At 54.0% G+C, this 17,442-nt stretch overlaps 2 protein-coding genes across 2 annotated transcripts; one reads left to right on the top strand and one right to left on the bottom strand.

Moving 5' to 3' along the window:
* Nucleotides 1–695: 695 nt before the first annotated feature.
* On the bottom strand, nt 696–5,659 carry LOC135992473 (cytochrome P450 1A4-like). Its single transcript, XM_065641665.1, has 7 exons — nt 5,635–5,659; nt 3,853–4,719; nt 3,505–3,631; nt 3,148–3,237; nt 2,936–3,059; nt 2,501–2,587; nt 696–1,765 (listed from the first exon to the last, which is right to left on the bottom strand). Exons 2-7 carry the CDS (start codon nt 4,699–4,701, stop codon nt 1,459–1,461), a joined length of 1,584 nt encoding a protein of 527 aa, XP_065497737.1. The 5' UTR covers nt 4,702–4,719; nt 5,635–5,659; the 3' UTR covers nt 696–1,458.
* Nucleotides 5,660–10,466: 4,807 nt separating this feature from the next.
* LOC135992514 (cytochrome P450 1A5-like) lies at nt 10,467–13,557 on the top strand. Its single transcript, XM_065641757.1, has 6 exons — nt 10,467–11,315; nt 11,748–11,868; nt 12,419–12,508; nt 12,597–12,720; nt 12,823–12,909; nt 13,132–13,557. The coding sequence occupies exons 1-6, from the start codon at nt 10,470–10,472 to the stop codon at nt 13,436–13,438; spliced, it is 1,575 nt and encodes a 524-aa protein (XP_065497829.1). The 5' UTR covers nt 10,467–10,469; the 3' UTR covers nt 13,439–13,557.
* Nucleotides 13,558–17,442: the final 3,885 nt, after the last annotated feature.

The raw sequence follows: 17,442 nt of genomic DNA, 5'->3' as shown, positions 1-17,442 counted from the left end.
GAACAGTTTCCTACCCCACTGAGCTAGAAACCCCAGAGGGCTGGTCCTGGCAGGGATGTCACTTCAGGTAAACACAGACCCCAATTTTCGATAAACTCTTTTATTATTTGCATGGCAATTTCATGTTTATTGCCTTTTTAAAAGGGACATTAGGCAAAGCCTCAGAAAGAATTGTGCTCTGAGCTGGGGAAATGAAGCATCTCCCTGTGGATTGCTTCCCTGAGAGTTGTAAAATACTGTTTTTGAGGTATTAATTCATTTTTTTCAGGGATAGAAGAGCTAGTCCTGATTTTTAGTGAAATCCTCAACTGAACCAGAGCTCGGCTTTAACTCTCCATAAATCCCAGCTGAGGTCTTAGCTTCTCTATATACAAAGCCAGCACCTCTGAGGATTAAAAACTCCCCGTAATGCCACTGGTGTCACAGCCTCAACAGAAACAGAACAACCAGCTCATGTCCCCATAGGAGAAATCCAAATCAAACAGAATCAATACAGACTTACAAGGATTAAAAAAAAAAAAAAAAAAAAAAAAAAAAAGGTGTGTTTGGGTTTGAGGTTTGGTGGTGGTTTTGTTTGTTTGTTTGTTTTTCCTTCAAAAATACTTTCCCAGTGGAATAAAACCAGCAAGAAACTCAAGAAAGTTTCACATAAGTATTTATTGGATTAGAAATACTGTGCAGTTTATATCCCAGCATATAAGTGCATTGCAGAGAGGTACAACCAAGCAGGAATCGCTGCTCTATTTGTCGTGAGAATTCACCTTGGTGCTGGCTAAGGCAGAGTGTGACATAAGGCAGTGCATCTCCTGCACTTCTCAAACCTTTGCTCCTTCTATTAGTCTGAATATAGACTTGTTAAAAAAAAAAATACTAGTAAAAAAGAAAAAGCAGCAAATACAGTCTGAAAGCCAGAAGTGTTCTGCTGTCTCTCTTGCTGCTTCTTGTCCCTTATTCTCAGTTCTTTGATATTTTCCAGGAGGCTTCTTGTTAGGAGTTCAGTTAACAATATCTCAATTTGTGAACAGCACTACTTTATGGCTACAGAGATTTTTTTTTTTTTTTTCTCTAGCAGACTGTCACTAAGGGTTGGTAGAAAGGCTCAGCATTCATTTCATGAATTTATATTCAGGGAATTTAGCTGGGGCTGGGTGCTGGGGGGAGTCTGGGCTCCGCGTCGCCCCCAGAGCCCTCCAGCATCCCCCCCGCTGCTCCCAGCCCCAACCATCCTCCTCCCTGCTGCAGGGCTGCGATCTCCGGGCCGCACCTCTGCTGAGCTTTTCTGCAGGCAAGGGCAATGGAGCTGGTTGGGGGGGGCTGTGAGGAGCCTAACAAAGCCAGGTTTATCCCTCCCTACTCGCATTTACATGAGATGAACAAGCCTCCAGCACAGCAACACAGGCTGAACATCCAACTCCAAGCGCTGGCTTTCTTCTGCAAAGCCACGCTTCCTCCTGCAGTTTATGGAGAGCTTTTCGCAGGGAAACGCTTCTTAATCTGGAAGCACTCACATTTCTTGTATTTCATGGTCAGTCCGTACTGAGGAGTGATGTCCACCTCCTCGCCGGGGCGGAGGCTGAACTCCAGCTGCTGTAGCAAGATGGTCAAGAAGAGGAAGACCTCCCACCGGCCGATGGACTCCCCAATGCAGCGCCTCTTCCCCAAACCAAAAGTCAACACTTTGTCACTCTCCGTCCTGTTTATTTCGGTCCCCGTGGCATTGAGGAACCGCTCGGGGTTGAAGGTTGAAGGGTCCTTCCAAAGCTTCCTGGAGCAGAAAGGAGACAGAGCTGAGGGAGCTGTTTTCACCCATGGCAATGGGGACAGCAGTCAAAAAAATCCCTCGCAGAGAGAAGCATTGCAATGCTTTCTCATTTCACCATCCAAAAACTTTGGCAACCTCTATCCCTGATCCAAAATGCCAACCGCATGTCAGACCTCATCAGTTCAGTCTATTGAAATCTCTATTTCAAACTCCAATTGTGTTTGCCTGTGCAGATACTGGGGATGGATTTAATTCAGTGTGGGATAACTAGAGGTACTGCAGTGTCAGCCGAAAGGAGAAAAAGCAGATTGGTGCACAGAGATCAGCCAGCACCTCTTAAAGAGGAAGGATGGAGATGTAAGGGTTTTCCCACCTTGAATCCTCCCAGCAAAACTTCCCAGCCTGGCTGCTGGAAGGTGCCATATGGCATTTTCCAGTACCTTAACTGAGAATTTCTGCTTGGATTTGAGGAATCCTCTCTGGCCCTCAAAAGAGCATTCCTCCATGCTCACCAGCATATGCAGGAGCAGAAGGAACATTGTAATATTTCTGTTCTGCTGGACTATTGGGATACAAAGGTCTCAGCGTCAAACCCGCATTATTTTTGGTCCCATCTGCCTTTTCCTGCCTTCATGACCTATTCAGCGTTTGGCATGTTGCTCTAAAGGATCAAAGTGATGTTCATGCCAAGCAAAGCCACCGCAGCCTGGATAAGCACAGGGGATTTGGTGTACTCACTCATCGTGATTCACTTGCCACTGGTTGATAAACACGCAGGTACCCTTGGGGATGTAATAACCATTCAGTGCTGTTGCTTTTGTTGTACTGAAAGAGATATGGGTGGAGGGGAAGAGAAGTTAAGAGGAGACCTGCAGCCTCATGGCAAAGCAAAGCCTGGCAAGTCCTAGGGGTCTTTCATTTTCAGTGCCCTGTTTGTACTCTTAGGGCTGGCTAGGAGATAGCCCAGTTTGTATTTGGGAGACTAAATAGCACTGCTGGTGAGCGTGAAAGCCACGGGGAGCTTTTAACACCAGTAATTCAGGCTGTGCACCAGAATATTTCCGCATAGCAGGGATCGATTCCCAGGCAATTATCTGCCTAAATGGCACCTCCCAGTGAATGACTCCAAAAAAAACCACCCCTAAATAAGGTGTCAGCATCCCCAGCCCGTACCTGTGCGGGATAGTGAAGGGCAGGAAGGAGGAGTGCCTGAACATCTCCAGGATAAAGGCTTCTGTGTAGGGCAGCGAGCCCCGGTCCGACAGCCGTGGTCTCCTCTCCCAGCCGATGGTCTGGTCTGCGGGATGGAGAGAGGGGAGAGTGGGTTGGGGTCAGCCCTCACCAGGGAGGTTTTGGTCCTGGTGGCAGCATGTCCATGGACTCACCTAGTTCATCCTGGATCTTCTTCTGGATGTTAGGGTACAAGGCAACGTACATGAGGCTCCAAGATAAGGCAGTTGCCACTGTGTCGAAGCCTGAATGGCCATGAAAAAGGCATTTAGTTACCAGAAGATGACAGGCAAGCAAGTATTTACAGACCCCATCACTCTAGATGTTTGCCATGGAGCAGTTCCCCAACAGCTCTCACTGAAAAGCCATCCACTCTGGTCGCTGCTCAGGAGAGCGCGCATGAGCCCATCAGCAGCTCCAATCCCTTAAACATGGCCAAGGTCTCTCCTCCACAGCCCCGGTTCCCCCACCCAGCCTCCCAGCAAAAAATTTACCCTCAGAAATGTTCCCACCTGCCCCAAAGAGGTCACTGACGATGCCAATGATCCTCTCATTGGAGATCGGGATGCAGGCGTCCTCCCCTCCACTCTTCTCCTGGCAGTGCTCTATCAGTGAGTCCGAAATGTCCCGAATGTGCCCCTGGGGACAGAGCCAGTGGGTCAGGGACATCATGGACACCCAGAACTGGGGAAACACCTCCTCCGCCAGCCGTCGCTGGGGATTAACTGCAGGTTTGAGAGCTTCGAGGAGCTTTCCTAGGCAGGGGGGAGCGAGAAAGGGAATATTCTCTTCCCCCATTGCCAGGCAGACAGCCAGTTGTAAGCATCTCGGCCCACATCCAAGAGCACCCAAGCTCTTACCTTATCAAAGCTGATGTAATGCTCTTGGACAATTTTTTCCACAAAGATGGAAAAGCGCTTGTTGATGTCCTTAAAGTGCTTCATGGCATGGTTGGGAAGATACCGGAGCACGGGGATGAAGTCAGCAGGGTTGCCAGAACCAGCCACCTCCCCAAATTCATTGCTGAGGTTCGCTACTTTAAGCAGCTCTTGGTCATTGTGGTCGTAGCGCTTGCCAAAGCACATGGCACAGATGACGTTGGCCACAGAGACCACCAGGTACTGGTCAAGGTCAAATCTCTTCTCCTCCTCCATCAGCTGCAGGAACTTGCTGACCAGGTACTCGGCCTCCTTGGAGACGTGCTCCTCCAGGAGGCAGGTGGAAGAGGAGGTGGGGCTGGGGGCGATGGAGAAGGTCTTCAGGGCATTCTGGGCCAGCTTTCTGAGAGCTTTCCACACCTCCCCTGAGTCGGGGCTGAAGGCCAGGCTCTGGCCATTTGAGATGTATTGGAAGCTGTAGAGGTCAGGGCGCCCCATGAAGTCTTCTCCTTGCTTCACCAGCGCTTGCCTGATGGTGTCCAGCCCGCTCAGCACCAGGACGGGCCGGGTGCCGATCCTCACCTCCATCACGTCCCCGTACTTCTGGCTCAGCCTGGTCAGGACCAGGTGCGGGTCCTTCCTCAGCTCCAGCACGTTGCCCAGGATGGGGAAGCCTCTGGGTCCGGGGGGGCTCTTCAGCCCCTGGGGCACGTGCTGCTGGAGGGACTGGATGAGCAGGAAGACCAGGCAGAAGACAGCAGCCACAAGGACAACCTCGGTGGCCGAGATAACGCCTTGGCTTCCCACCAGTGACATTGCAGCCTTCATCATTGCTGGCAGATGGAAAACCTTAGTAATAAACCAAAGAGACATTATGAAGGAGGGAAGGTCCACGGAGCACCTCTAGTGTGAGAAGCTCTTAGTAGTGACCACAGGCAGGAAAGCTGGGCTTAAGTTCTGATCCAGAGCTGCACTTTTTTCTGCACTTTAGGAAACTGCTGTAAAACCATTTCTCTTTGCTAGCCAGGAATGAAAGGACCACATCCCATGGCTTTTTGTCTCTGTACCAGGGGTAGGAAACATGGTCTTTTAACTACAGGATCTCTCTTTGATGCTGCAAAGTCTTTTCCAGAGTGCTTGACTATAGTAGAGCTGAAACCTCCTTATTTGAGTCATTTGGTGGCTCACGCTGGATCACTGCTCACCAGCAAACTAAATACAGCATTGTCACATATCCTCCCAAAGACTGATGGCCATGAAAGCTAACTGTGGCTGCAGAATGGGGCTGGAGCCTCTGGGCACCCAGCTCTGTCAGAAATCCCTCAGAAAATCCCAAGGCCAGGGGTTGGAAGAGGCTGGGTGTGAAATCCCACCTCCCCTCGCATTTGGCAGGGTGTTACACCCCACCAGGGGACACCCAGGGCCCAGGAGTGAGAAGCCTGGGGGGGTTGCTGGGACCCCTGCACCCCAGTAGGTGCCACCTGGCTGGGACCCTCTCCCAGAATGTGGCCACCCAAGGGTGAGAGGAGCTGTGGGAGAAAGATTATCCCCAGAACCTCCCCAGAAATCATCTTCTGACAGGTCCAGGAAGGCTTCTATGGGAGATTTGGGGTGCAGAGAAGGGGGACACCCCACAGCAGGGAACCCCCCAGCTTTCCATCCCTCGAGTGTCCCTTGGGGGGATGTGGGACCCCCTCCCCACATCTCTCCATCCTCCGGGCGGGGAGCCGTGTCTCGCAGAGGAAGAGGAGGGTGGTTACTCACCTGGGAAGCAGTGTGGCTGGGGGCCCGATCCTCCCGACAGGTACCCGCTGGCCCTTCGCTCCTGCTTTATATGCATCGTCGCTGGCCCTGATTGGCCCGGCAACCTCCCGTCACGTGACCGAAGTCTAATCAAAGCTGACGTGTGTCCAAACTCCTAAAAAACTCATCCGGACCCCCCCCCCCCTTCCCCTTCACCCCCCTCCCCGCGGTGACAGGAGAGGGGCCGCTCAGCCTCCCCACGCGTGGGGTGTAGGTCCCCGGTGGGGAGCCTACGGGGCGGGGGGGTCCTGACGGGTCGGGCAGGGGGTGCCGGTGCCGCCCGTGGGTTCCAGACCGGGGGGGACATCGCGTGCGAAGCGGGCGGGATGTTTGGGCAACCCGCGCCGCCCCGGTCACTCCAGTCACGCTACCGGTAGGATCTTAAAGGCGCCGGTCCCGCGCCCCGGTTCGTCCCCCGACCCCCCCCCGGCTCCGCTGCTCCCCACACACACACCCCCAGCCCTCGCTGCGGGCACCGAGCCCCATCCAGCCCCGCGCTCCCCGCCAGTGCCCGCAGCCCCGGGATGTCGCCGGTGCCCGGAGCCGCGGGGCGAGCGGGAGCGTGGGAAAATCGCCCCGGTGTGCGCGGTGCCGGGCGGGAGGGGGGATTCACCACCCCCGGGGTTCCGCGAACACGCAGGAGTGAGCGCGGACCACCCTCAGCACCGCGATCACACCCGCCGCGTCCCGCCGGCCGGCGGGGGGGTTTGCCCGTGCCACCACCGGTGCTCCCCGCTAAAGCAGAGGGAGGAGAGGCGGGGGGGGTCAGCGGATCCCTGTGACCCCCACCTCGCTGCGGGGCAGCTCTGCTGGCCCACTGCCCCGGTCCGCTCCCGGTGGGGAAGGGGGCGGCGGAGGAGCCCTGGAGGTCACGGCCCTCGCCACCCCCGCCCGGTTAAAGATTGTCCAGGTTCGCGTGAGAAGCGGCCGTGCCCTCTGTCACCTCTTGTCCCTGGGGACACAGTGGCCAGCGGGTGAGGTGACGTGGGAATGGGACGGGGAGTGCAGCCAAAGATGGAGGGTACATCGAGGGGGATGCTCAGGGGACCAAGGAGGGTCTCAGGCAGAGCTTGCAGCTCCAGCCCCCTCATTCCATGTCCCCATGAGGTGACAGGCCAGGACCTGCCCTTCAGGGAGGACAAGGGGGACCAAACAACACCCCAAATCTCCTCCCCTCCACCCACACCCCTGTCCCCAGCCTGGCCACGGCGGGACGGGAGGGGTCTAGAGGGGTCCCGCCCCACTGGGGGATCCCAGAAGTGGCACTGGGGACATCGCGTGCGAAGGGGGTCTGGACAGACCAGGGAGGGCTGCCCCGGTCACTCGCAGTCACGCTATGGGTGGGGGGGTGGGAAATGACTTTTAAAGGACCAGGGCGGTGGCCTCACGTCCAGGAGCCTGGCCCGGGGTCAAGGCGGCGCCAGAGCCACTCAGGATCAGCCCCCCGGGGCTGGCTGGTGGTGGGGGAGCTCCCCAGCACTGGGGACACCATCAGCTTGGTCCCCTCTGCCACGGGATGCTGCCATCACCTGCAAGGGGACAAGCAGCCCACCCGCTACGTGTATTCCCTTTGACAGGACCCAGACATCCCAGCTGTCTCCCACCACGGGGAGGGGGACAGAGCGGGGTTTCCCACAGTGCAAAGGAGAGGTGTCAGTTATGCCACCTGGAATGTCCCCTTCAGGATCCAGGGGACACTGGACAGAGCTGCTCTGATGGTCCCAGTCAGGGCTGTCCGTCCCCAGGAATGCAAATGCCCTCCACACTGCCTTTCCCAGTGGCTCGGGAGAGGGGCTGCTCAGGACACATGGGCCACACACTGATGTGTCCCTAAACCCCAGGCAGAGAGGTCTCCACGCACACGTGCACACACTGCAGCACCTCATAAAACACACGCAGGCACTCACGGCTCCCGGTGAACCTACGTCCCTCCTGCCGTGCGAGGCTGGTATATGTGCATTCACCCCATCTATATGCGCACCTATACAGGCACGTTGCTGCACATACAGACTATGCATGCATGTTGCACAGAAAGAGCTGAAGTGTATCCATGCTCGCCTGCAGCGCACAAAGTTGCCTTTTAACACACATCTTGTGCAATGCACACAAACGTGCTATATTTTCTTATATACACATAAATAGCTTACTTGCCTACAAACAAACGCACAGTACATTTATGCTCTTGCATGGACGTATTTGCACACGCTGATGTACACACGTGCTCTGCCACATGTGCACATGCCTGCAGGCACCGTCGTCCTCTTGCTCACGTATATCCTTGCACACACACGTGCTGGCACGATTATGTACACTAACACACCCGCACGCAGCCGGGATCCTCCGTCACGCACAGAGGGAAGCAAGGTGCACCCCTTGCAGGCAAGTGCCCACCCCACCAAGGGCAGGGGACCTGCCGGCTGCCCTCCCCGGGCCAGCTGTGGGAGCCGAGGGCTCAGGGAGAGGCGGTGGCCGGGGTGAGAGCCGGGCGCTGGGTGAGGATATGTTTGGGGCGTGAGGCTGCCTGGCACGCAAGGCAGCAGCTCTTAACGCTGTTCTCATCATCAGGAGGCACCCTGCCCTTGCAGAGCTTGGCAGCGAGCACAGAGGAGGCTGGGGGGAGTGGGAAGTGGGTGTCGGGGGGTGGAAGTGGGGCAAGTGGATCCTGTGCACCCCTCTGGGGGTCCTGGTGTGGCCCCGGGACCCTCCCCAACATCTCCCAGCACTTTGGGATATTATGAAGAGGCTGGTGTGCATTCCCCGTCAAGTGCATGGCCGCATGGGTCCAAAATGCTGCCTGGTGGGAGTCAATCTGTGCCCCAGCCTCCATGGGGATGGGAGACACCACCCGATCCAGCCCCGCATCACCCCGTTCCTGTGAAACACCAGCCTGCCTCCCCAGAAGTGGTCCCCAGAGTCCTCCTCGCCAGTGGGCATCGCCAGGCGAAGCTGGGGCTGGTAGGGTTGCGAGGTGTCTGGCAGTTAGCAGGACAAATATTAGCAGCCAGGGTTTTGTAACTGTTCTTGCCAAGCATTAATGAACGGCGTCATTGCTATTAATGAGTCTGATTAAACCAGATGTTGAAAGCCTTTATTAAATATTAGCTCAGCTTTTACCTGGGCCAAATTCCCACTGTACTTTTCAAAGATTGAATAAAACTTAGGGCCAAACCCCAAAGCTCTGGCTCATTCCTACTCCTCCAGCCCATCCCGGCTGCACTTCCCAAAACCCTGAATTTTTGCCCCAGCTCGAGCAGCGGCCCCACTCTCTCCTGCATCTCCTGCCAGGTGTCACACCATGTTTTCGGGAGGATGAAGTGCCTCAGCCTTGCCCTGTGCTGCTCCTTTCACCTCTTCTATCTCTCTGGCTCTCCTCCTCCCCTCGGCCCTGCCACTCCTCGCCCTCGCTGCCTGTTTGCCACGGAGGAGCTGGGGGAAGTGAGCCAGACGCCTTCTCACGCAACCCTGGGCAATAGTTAACCTGAGCCTGGCTCTGCCACGGGGCCAGAAGGTCCTGCCACCACCAGTCCCGAGGCACGGGGACCTGCCACATGATTTCCCAGGGACGGAGAGGGCTGTGGGAGCAGATGCCTTGCTGCAAGCATGTCCCCTCACTGCTGGAAGTGGTGGAGCCTGCAGCTCCCAGCTCCTCCAGAGTGGCCATGGAGGTGACAGGTGGGTGCTGGGAATAGTCCAAGGACGAGCCTTGGGGGAAATGCTGACATCCACGGAGCAACGAGGCTGAGACCATGTCCCCTGTCCTCCTCAGGGCTGCGCGTAGGGACCCCCTTCTGCCTCCCCATCCTGGGCAGCCCTGTCAGAAGTCGATGTTCATCCCCTGGAGCTTGTTGGAGCTGAGGAGATATCTGCCCAGGTTTCTTGGCTGGCTCCAGCTGGGCTCAGCCCCGTTCGTTAATGGGTAGCTATTGCCCAGTGCTCTTGTTCTATGACCCCTGTGAGATAAGCACCCGGTTGTCCCATGAAGGGAGCACATATAAAGCCATGGCCTTCCAGCTGGCTGGACAGGAGGGTCCGGGAGACAGAAGAAGAAGGTCCAGGCAGCAAAAGAGGATCCCCTCTGCTCCCTGGGACAGACACCTTCTGCCCATCTTTGCTGGGATCCACCAGCAGAAAACCGAACCCTGTCTACCCCAAGGACCTGAAGGTAGGAGACAGCGTGTCTGTTTTGGTTTAGAACATGGATATAGGACCGGGAAGGTCATATTTGAGTCTGAAGGAGAAATTAATGCACCAGGCTCTCCCCCCTGCCCAACAGCAAGCCATGTGTCCTGCAAGGACAGCCCTGTGGCACCCCTGCTCCCTGTGCCACTGCGCACTGGTGGCCACGCAGCAGATCCAGCCTGCTGGCCATAAGCCTTGACAGATTTGGTGCAGATGGGGCCAGCTTCGTTGAGGAGTTGTTGTTCCACCCCACCTGCCTCCCTGCCCTTTTCTGAGCTGCAGTTTTCTATATCTTGTTACAAATGGACTGTCTGCCCTGGGAAGGAGCCACGGTTGTGCCAGAGGGTACTGGGGTCTTTTGCAGGGGAAGGGGTGCTCTTAGAGGTCTGGGGGGGCTGAGGTCCCCCTTAAGCAGTGGGTATGTTTGGAGTCTATGTAGGTCTCCAACTGTTGTCCCTTGAAAGCCCCAAAGTGCTGCACAGGCAGCTCTGTCCCCATGAACTGGTTAAGGACGCTTGCTGCCTTTTCTTCCCATCAGGAACATCTGCAGGACTCAACCTCTCGCTAATCCTGGCTCTTCTGGTTAACTCCTGCAGGGTTCCTGCACACCAGCAGCAATGAAGGCTGCAATGTCACTGGTGGGAAGCCAAGGCGTTATCTCGGCCACCGAGGTTGTCCTTGTGGCTGCTGTCTTCTGCCTGGTCTTCCTGCTCATCCAGTCCCTCCAGCAGCACGTGCCCCAGGGGCTGAAGAGTCCCCCCGGACCCAGAGGCTTCCCCATCCTGGGCAACGTGCTGGAGCTGAGGAAGGACCCGCACCTGGTCCTGACCAGGCTGAGCCAGAAGTACGGGGACGTGATGGAGGTGAGGATCGGCACCCGTCCCGTCCTGGTGCTGAGCGGGCTGGACACCATCAGGCAAGCGCTGGTGAAGCAAGGAGAAGACTTCATGGGGCGCCCTGACCTCTACACCTTCCGTCACATCACAGATGGCCAGAGCCTGGCCTTCAGCCCCGACTCAGGGGAGGTGTGGAAAGCCCGCAGAAAGCTGGCCCAGAATGCCCTGAAGACCTTCTCCATCGCCCCCAGCCCCACCTCCTCTTCCACCTGCCTCCTGGAGGAGCACGTCTCCAAGGAGGCCGAGTACCTGGTCAGCAAGTTCCTGCAGCTGATGGAGGAGGAGAAGAGATTTGACCCTTTCCGGTACCTGGTGGTCTCTGTGGCCAACGTCATCTGTGGCATGTGCTTTGGCAAGCGCTACGACCACAATGACCAAGAGCTGCTCAATATAGTGAACGTAAGTGAGCAGTTTGGCGATGTGGCTGCTGCTGGCAACCCTGCTGACTTCATCCCTGTGCTCCAGTACCTTCCCAGCCGTGCCATGACTTTATTTAAAGATTTCAACAAACGAATGACTGATTTCGTGCAGAAGATTGTCAAAGAGCACTACGAGACCTATGACAAGGTAAGAGCTTGCAGGTCCCTCACCTACACCAGAGATGTATTCCGGCTCTCTGCCCCTCTCTATTAGTGAGTTGCTTTTCTTGAGGCCAAGCGTCAATCTATGCTCTTGCAGGAATTGCTGCATTTAGCAAGTCCAGTGTAAGTCTCACCCGCCTGTAGCCTCTCCATGTGCAGCCCAGTACTGCGGTCTTCCTCCATGGCTCTGTGTGATAGGGGCAGTTTGATGGTTGAATGTCTGACCTGTGAACAGTTTCCCTAGAGAACCATCTCCTCATTTTCATGTATGACGAACACAGTAGGGACATTGGGGGCTGAAATATTGTATTCTCCAGACCTCTTAAGACCCTGGGCTCCCTCAGCGTCAAGTTGTTGCTCAGTAACACCCATCCCTCTGATGGTTCTGCTGCCATGACTTGTTTTCTCTTCCTCTCAGAACAATGTCCGAGACATCACTGACTCCCTCATTGAGCAGTGCCTAGACAAAAAAGAAGGAAACACCACACAGATCCCTAAGGAGAAGATCGTCAACCTTGTGAATGACCTCTTTGGAGCAGGTATCTTTTCCCACCAGCTACTGCAGATTTTTGCAGGCTCCTCGTGATGCTGCTCTGTCTCACCCATCTTTGTCCAACACCAGGCAGCCACTTTGGTTGTAAGCACTTGCTCTCCTGCTCATTGGTCTTCCTGGACCTTCCAGGGACACCCCTGGAGACCAGCATGGACCATCAGCTCTGGAGAGAGGCTTCAGGGAAAAGCAAAGGGCACAGCTTATAGCTCAGTCAAGCTTCACACGCCAGTGTGGCTTTTCCTGCTTGAGGGAGATGTCTACTGACTGATTCATCTTTGAGTTACTCTGTGGAAACTCCTTTGATTCCAGAGAAGTTATACAAACCTGACATAATCCAAGGGTGGATCAGGGTGCATGAGAGCAGAATATTTTAGCAAAGTTTTCTCCAATGGAATAGAAACCCAAGTCTGTGTGCCCAGATGTCCTCCACCTTCTTAGCCACCCAAGCCTGCTCCGTGTGATGGTTAGGCAGCAAGTCAAGGCATGTGCCCTGCATGTTGTACAAACCTCATATACTTGTTTTCCTCTTTGACCAGGCTTTGACTCTGTGACAAATGCCTTATCCTGGAGCCTCATGTACCTTGTGACATACCCCAACATCCAGAAGAAGATCCAGGATGAACTAGGTGAGTCCATGGACATGCTGCCTCCGGGACCAAAACCCCTCTGGTGAGGGCTGACCCCAACCCACTCTCCCCTCTCTCCATCCCGCAGACCAGACCATCGGCTGGGAGAGGAGACCACGGCTGTCGGACCGGGGCTCGCTGCCCTACACAGAAGCCTTTATCCTGGAGATGTTCAGGCACTCCTCCTTCCTGCCCTTCACCGTCCCTCACAGGTAAGTCCTTACTTCAGCAGCATTAGGAGCAAATTAATAGTCCCCTAAGGATGCAGAAGAGCCTTTTTGCCTCCAGACTCTGAGAGTCTTTTCTCTCTCCAGCACAACCAGGGACACGGTGCTGAATGGCTACTACATCCCCAAGGACCGCTGCGTGTACATCAATCAGTGGCAAGTGAATCATGACGAGTAAGTACCTTCTAAGGTACCTCCTGCAGCGACAGGCAGGCCCCTTCCTGCCCAGTTATCTTCTGGAGCAGAAGTGGGGTCAACCTGCTTTAAGAGAAAAGGGACAGGTTAGGTAAATACTAAATTCAGGGCTATCCTTAACTGACAGCTCCACCTGCCAATGTTCCCCCTACACCTGTGGCCAGAAGACACCATCTCAGCATCTGATGTTTTCCCTTCTAGGAAACTTTGGAAGGATCCAGAGACCTTCAACCCTGAGCGTTTCCTTAATGCTGAAGGGACCGAAGTGAACAAAGTGGATGGGGAGAAGGTGCAGGCTTTCGGCTTAGGGAAAAGGAGGTGTATTGGGGAACCCATTGCCAGGTGGCAGGTCTTTCTTTTCCTGACCACCTTGCTCCAGCAACTGGAGTTCAGCGTCTGCAACGGCAAGAAGGTGGACATGACACCGCTCTATGGATTGTCCTTGAAGCACAAAAGATGTGAGCACTTCCAGGTCAAGCTGCGCTTCCCCATGAAGAGCATGAGCTGAGCAGTGGGCTTCTCCATTGCCTGGACATCACTGGGGGGCAAAGACCCGGGTGTCTTTGTAAGCAAAGCTGGGACTGGTATGACTTTATGGGATGGTATAATAAACTGAAGCCCTTGAAACTCCTCTCTTAGCTTGTTCACTTTGTAGCATTTCTTGCCTTTTCCAAGTGTTTCTAGTGCTGGATATTCCATCGAATGTTGGATGTCCCATCACATCTAGTCTTAGTACCACAAAGCACATTTATGGGGTGTGCAAACTGTGTTTTGCTAAAGGGAAGGGAATGTACCCCAAACCAGACTGTCGGAATACTACCAGGCTGTATCCTTTTAGAACCACTCTTTGATAGCTGAAGGACAGCCAACCCATGCCATATTTCCACGGCCTCCATTGATGTTTAAGATCTTGGCTGAAGCAATGCCAAAAGCTTGGGTGGAGATGAGGATGATGTCATTGAGGTCCAGCCAGTATCACTATTTCCAAACTATTCAGGGGATAAATTTTCACTGATTGAAATTTACCTTCACTTAAGATGTGTTTGCATGGGGAAAAAAAAAAAAACCCAAACCTTAGAAATCTTAGAAAAATGCTAATACTTCTCCAACTCCTCTAAGGACAGCTTGTTCCCTTGTTTCTACACTCTATTTTTAATTTCCTAACTGACTTGTCACATCACTCTAAGATCCCATTTGGGAGAGGTTTGTCTTTGTCCATAGAGGAGCTCAAAGCACCTTGGAGCCTCTTTGAGAATCTGTCAGACAACCTTGCACCAGGGGTTCTCCTGCTGCTCAGGTTCCTTTCTTCAGAAAAATGAGAGGGATCCTTCAAATGAAGTGAGCTGGAGGAAAGCCTCCCTGGAGGGACCAGTGTGCTGGAGGATTTCAGTCGCCTGAAGCCTCAACCACCAGAGTCAACGCTGGCCCTGAAGGCCACAAGGAAGGACAATTTTACCCCTTGATATTGAGAAAGTCAAGCTGCTGGTATTCTAGACTGGAGCAAGAGTGTTTTCACAAGGAGAACAGGACATTCTCCAATTCAAACCCAAGAGTTTACATTGGCTGCCAGTCAACCTGTGCCAGTAGAACCAGGTGCCTCCTTTTTCTCAACTTGCACGCAAAGCAACCTTAGCCAACCCGGTACCTGGCAAGCAACGATACAGGAACAAGTACAACCATCTGGTGCAACACACACTGCTCTTGAATCTGTTCCCATGGGTGGCATCTGCTCAGCCATAGCCCCAGACCCTGACCAATGAGAGCTTTCAGGTCCGAATATCAATCACTCATCATGTGTTGCACAAAAACTTCCAAGAAGAGGCAGAAAGAGAGTGTTAAGGAAGAAAACGGGGGAATCGATTGCCCAAGACTTCAGGGAGATTCCAGCTAGAGCAAGGAGGTGTTCAGACCCGCTAAACAAGCCTGAATAAAAAGGACTAACTGTCTCTGTATGTCTAGGTCCTGCCTGGTCACCCATTTGTGATGAAACACTAAGACGACACAGCCTCAGATCCACTTAAGCTAACTGAACCACCCGAACAGCTTCACTCCATATTGCACTGGCTTTGCCTTCACTGCTTGGTGTCATAATCCGGATATTGTAGGAAAAGCGAGGTTGAGGCCTGGGAGGTCCAAGCCATGGTTTGAGCTGCAGGATACCAGAGGCCTTGGAGGAAAAGTGAAGGGATGGTTTAGGACAACTCATGAGGTCCATCAGCCAAATAACATCTCCACTACCTATGACAAGGACCATGGGTCAAGGCAACAGAGTCACGAACCACCTTTCCACAAGGGACATCCCAAAGCCAGCATTCATTTACTGCACAGGGAAGGTGGAATCATCCTATACATGGATCTTGGTGTCTCAGTGCCTAACCCAGAGCACTGGGACCGACAGGGACTCGGCAGCAGCGTGTTACATCAACCCTGTGGGGCGGAGGAGCTCTCGTGGACTTGGCCCGGTGACTCCAGCTGCAGCAGGAACATGCAATGCCAACGCTAGTGTAGGACCAGATGTCCTGTTTGCTGGAGCCATTGCGTGACTCTCTTGCCCTGAAAGCTGCCTGTGTTTGCTGATAAGGTTTGCAATAAGCAAGTGCAGATATAAGGAAAGAGCAGTGGGATTTTTTTTTTTTTCCCTTGGGAGATGAATGTTTTATAGCCCTGGGGCAGATAAGCAGATTAATATTAACATTACTGAGGTAAAACAACCCCTTCGTGGTGGAAGGTCTTCCCGAGAGGCATTTGTGAAGGGCTGATTGCCTCCCCTGGGGATGCTGCTGACCCATTCAGCAGCCTAGTGACCCCAGGTCCCCCTTTCTTGCTGAGGACGCTGTGGTCAAACTGTCTCTTCAGTCGCAGCCACTCAGACCCCAAACTCAGGCATCCCACCTGCTCCTGCACAATACGGTTAGAATGTCAAAGCTGAGTGCGCTCCTTCACCAGATGTTTTCTCTGTCGGGTGTCTTGGCAGCCCCCGGCACGCAGGGAGGAGAGCAGCGAGCACAGCCCGAACATCAGACAAGGTGGCCCAGCTCTGCACTGCTCTTTGCTCGGAGCTGCACCCCCAGACCCCCCCACCCAGGGACCCTCTGCGAGGAAGGGATGAGGACATCCTGCTCCGTCTGGGGGTGCAGGATCTCAGCTCTTCAACTCCTCCTCTCCCCCATTGCTTCCTGGTAAATGAATCCATGGGTCATTGTCATGAAAGCCCCAAGTGCTCACAGGAAGTAAGGGACTCTGGCTCCCCGATCTTTGTCTTTCACCTAACGATCTTCCTCAATTAAGCCCTCCAATTACTCCCCAGATAGCTTGCAAGTGCCACGTTTTCATTACTGGAACCGGGGCCGTGACAAGCTAGGGGAGCTTTTATCGTCCCCTGTCCAACTGGTTTTATTGGGGGTTTTAAAATGACTCAGCAGAGCAGCCACACAGCTGGGCTCCAGCTCCACTTCCAAAGCTGAGGGACGCTTCCAGTGCCCTCCTTCCTGCAGGGAAAGGTCCAGGCAGCCGCACACCTCCTCCCTCGAGCCCAGACACCTGCCCGGTGCCAGCATTTGGGGTGGTGGCATCTCCTCACCAGAAAAGCCTATATCCAGCCCCAAAACAGGCCAGAGGAATCACTTGTGGCCCTTCCTCCCGGATGGAAGGAAGAGAGGATTTGCTCCAACACTTGCTGACCCTCCCTGTTCAAAGCGCATCCTGTATTTCTAACTTCTTTCCTTTGGCTGTTTGTTTATTCTCCCTGTGAGATCTGTTATCAGGAATCACCTCCCCACAGGGGTTAACTCTTGGGTGTCTCCCTTTTGCTGCTTGTCCCCAATACTGGTGACAGCCCCTTGATATCAAAAATATAATCTCTTGATGCCCTAGAGCTTAAAATAACGCTCTGAATCACACCTTAAGTTCTATTTCTGAGCCATGTGTTCTTTCTTTCTGCCAGTGGCTTTGGAGACACTTCCTTCTGAGCTGGTGACAGCCGATCCTCTCAGTCTGGTGGGTTTTGCTCCAGAGTCCTGCTTGCCCCGCTGCACCATCAAGCCTTGGGATCTCCTTCCCATGGAGAAGGAAAGCCCCAAGCATAACTTTCTCCTTGCAGCTCAACTCTTGGGACAATCCTGGGGTCCCCCATGCCTTGAACCCCAGGAGCAGCTGCTTTGCAGCTGGTTTCTGCCTTTTGGGGGAGAAAATCTCAGCTTAGCCTCCAAGTCTGAGCAGCTTCTGGGTGTTGGAGCTGGCTGGGACCTTCCCTTGGTGAAGTTTCCTTCTGTAGTGGGTTGGAGAGGATGCTGGTCATCTGCTCAACCCAGACTGGACCTGCAGATGGAGCAGAGCTTGAGATGACAGAGCTGGACACATTAAACCTGGTAGGTGGTTCTGTCTCTACATTGTGAGGGCTGCCAAAGCAGTACGAGCCCTTCCTCGTCCTCCCACCCTTCACCTCCATTTTCACTCTGGAAAGGAGTGTTTGGGCCGATCGATCGCCCCGTGTCATTAGAGGTACAAGGTACC

The sequence above is a fragment of the Caloenas nicobarica genome, chromosome 10 (assembly GCF_036013445.1).
Source record: "Caloenas nicobarica isolate bCalNic1 chromosome 10, bCalNic1.hap1, whole genome shotgun sequence".
Taxonomy (NCBI): domain Eukaryota; kingdom Metazoa; phylum Chordata; class Aves; order Columbiformes; family Columbidae; genus Caloenas; species Caloenas nicobarica.
The sequence above is the reverse complement of the archived record's forward strand: the minus strand, read 5'-3'. Positions and strand labels throughout refer to the sequence as shown.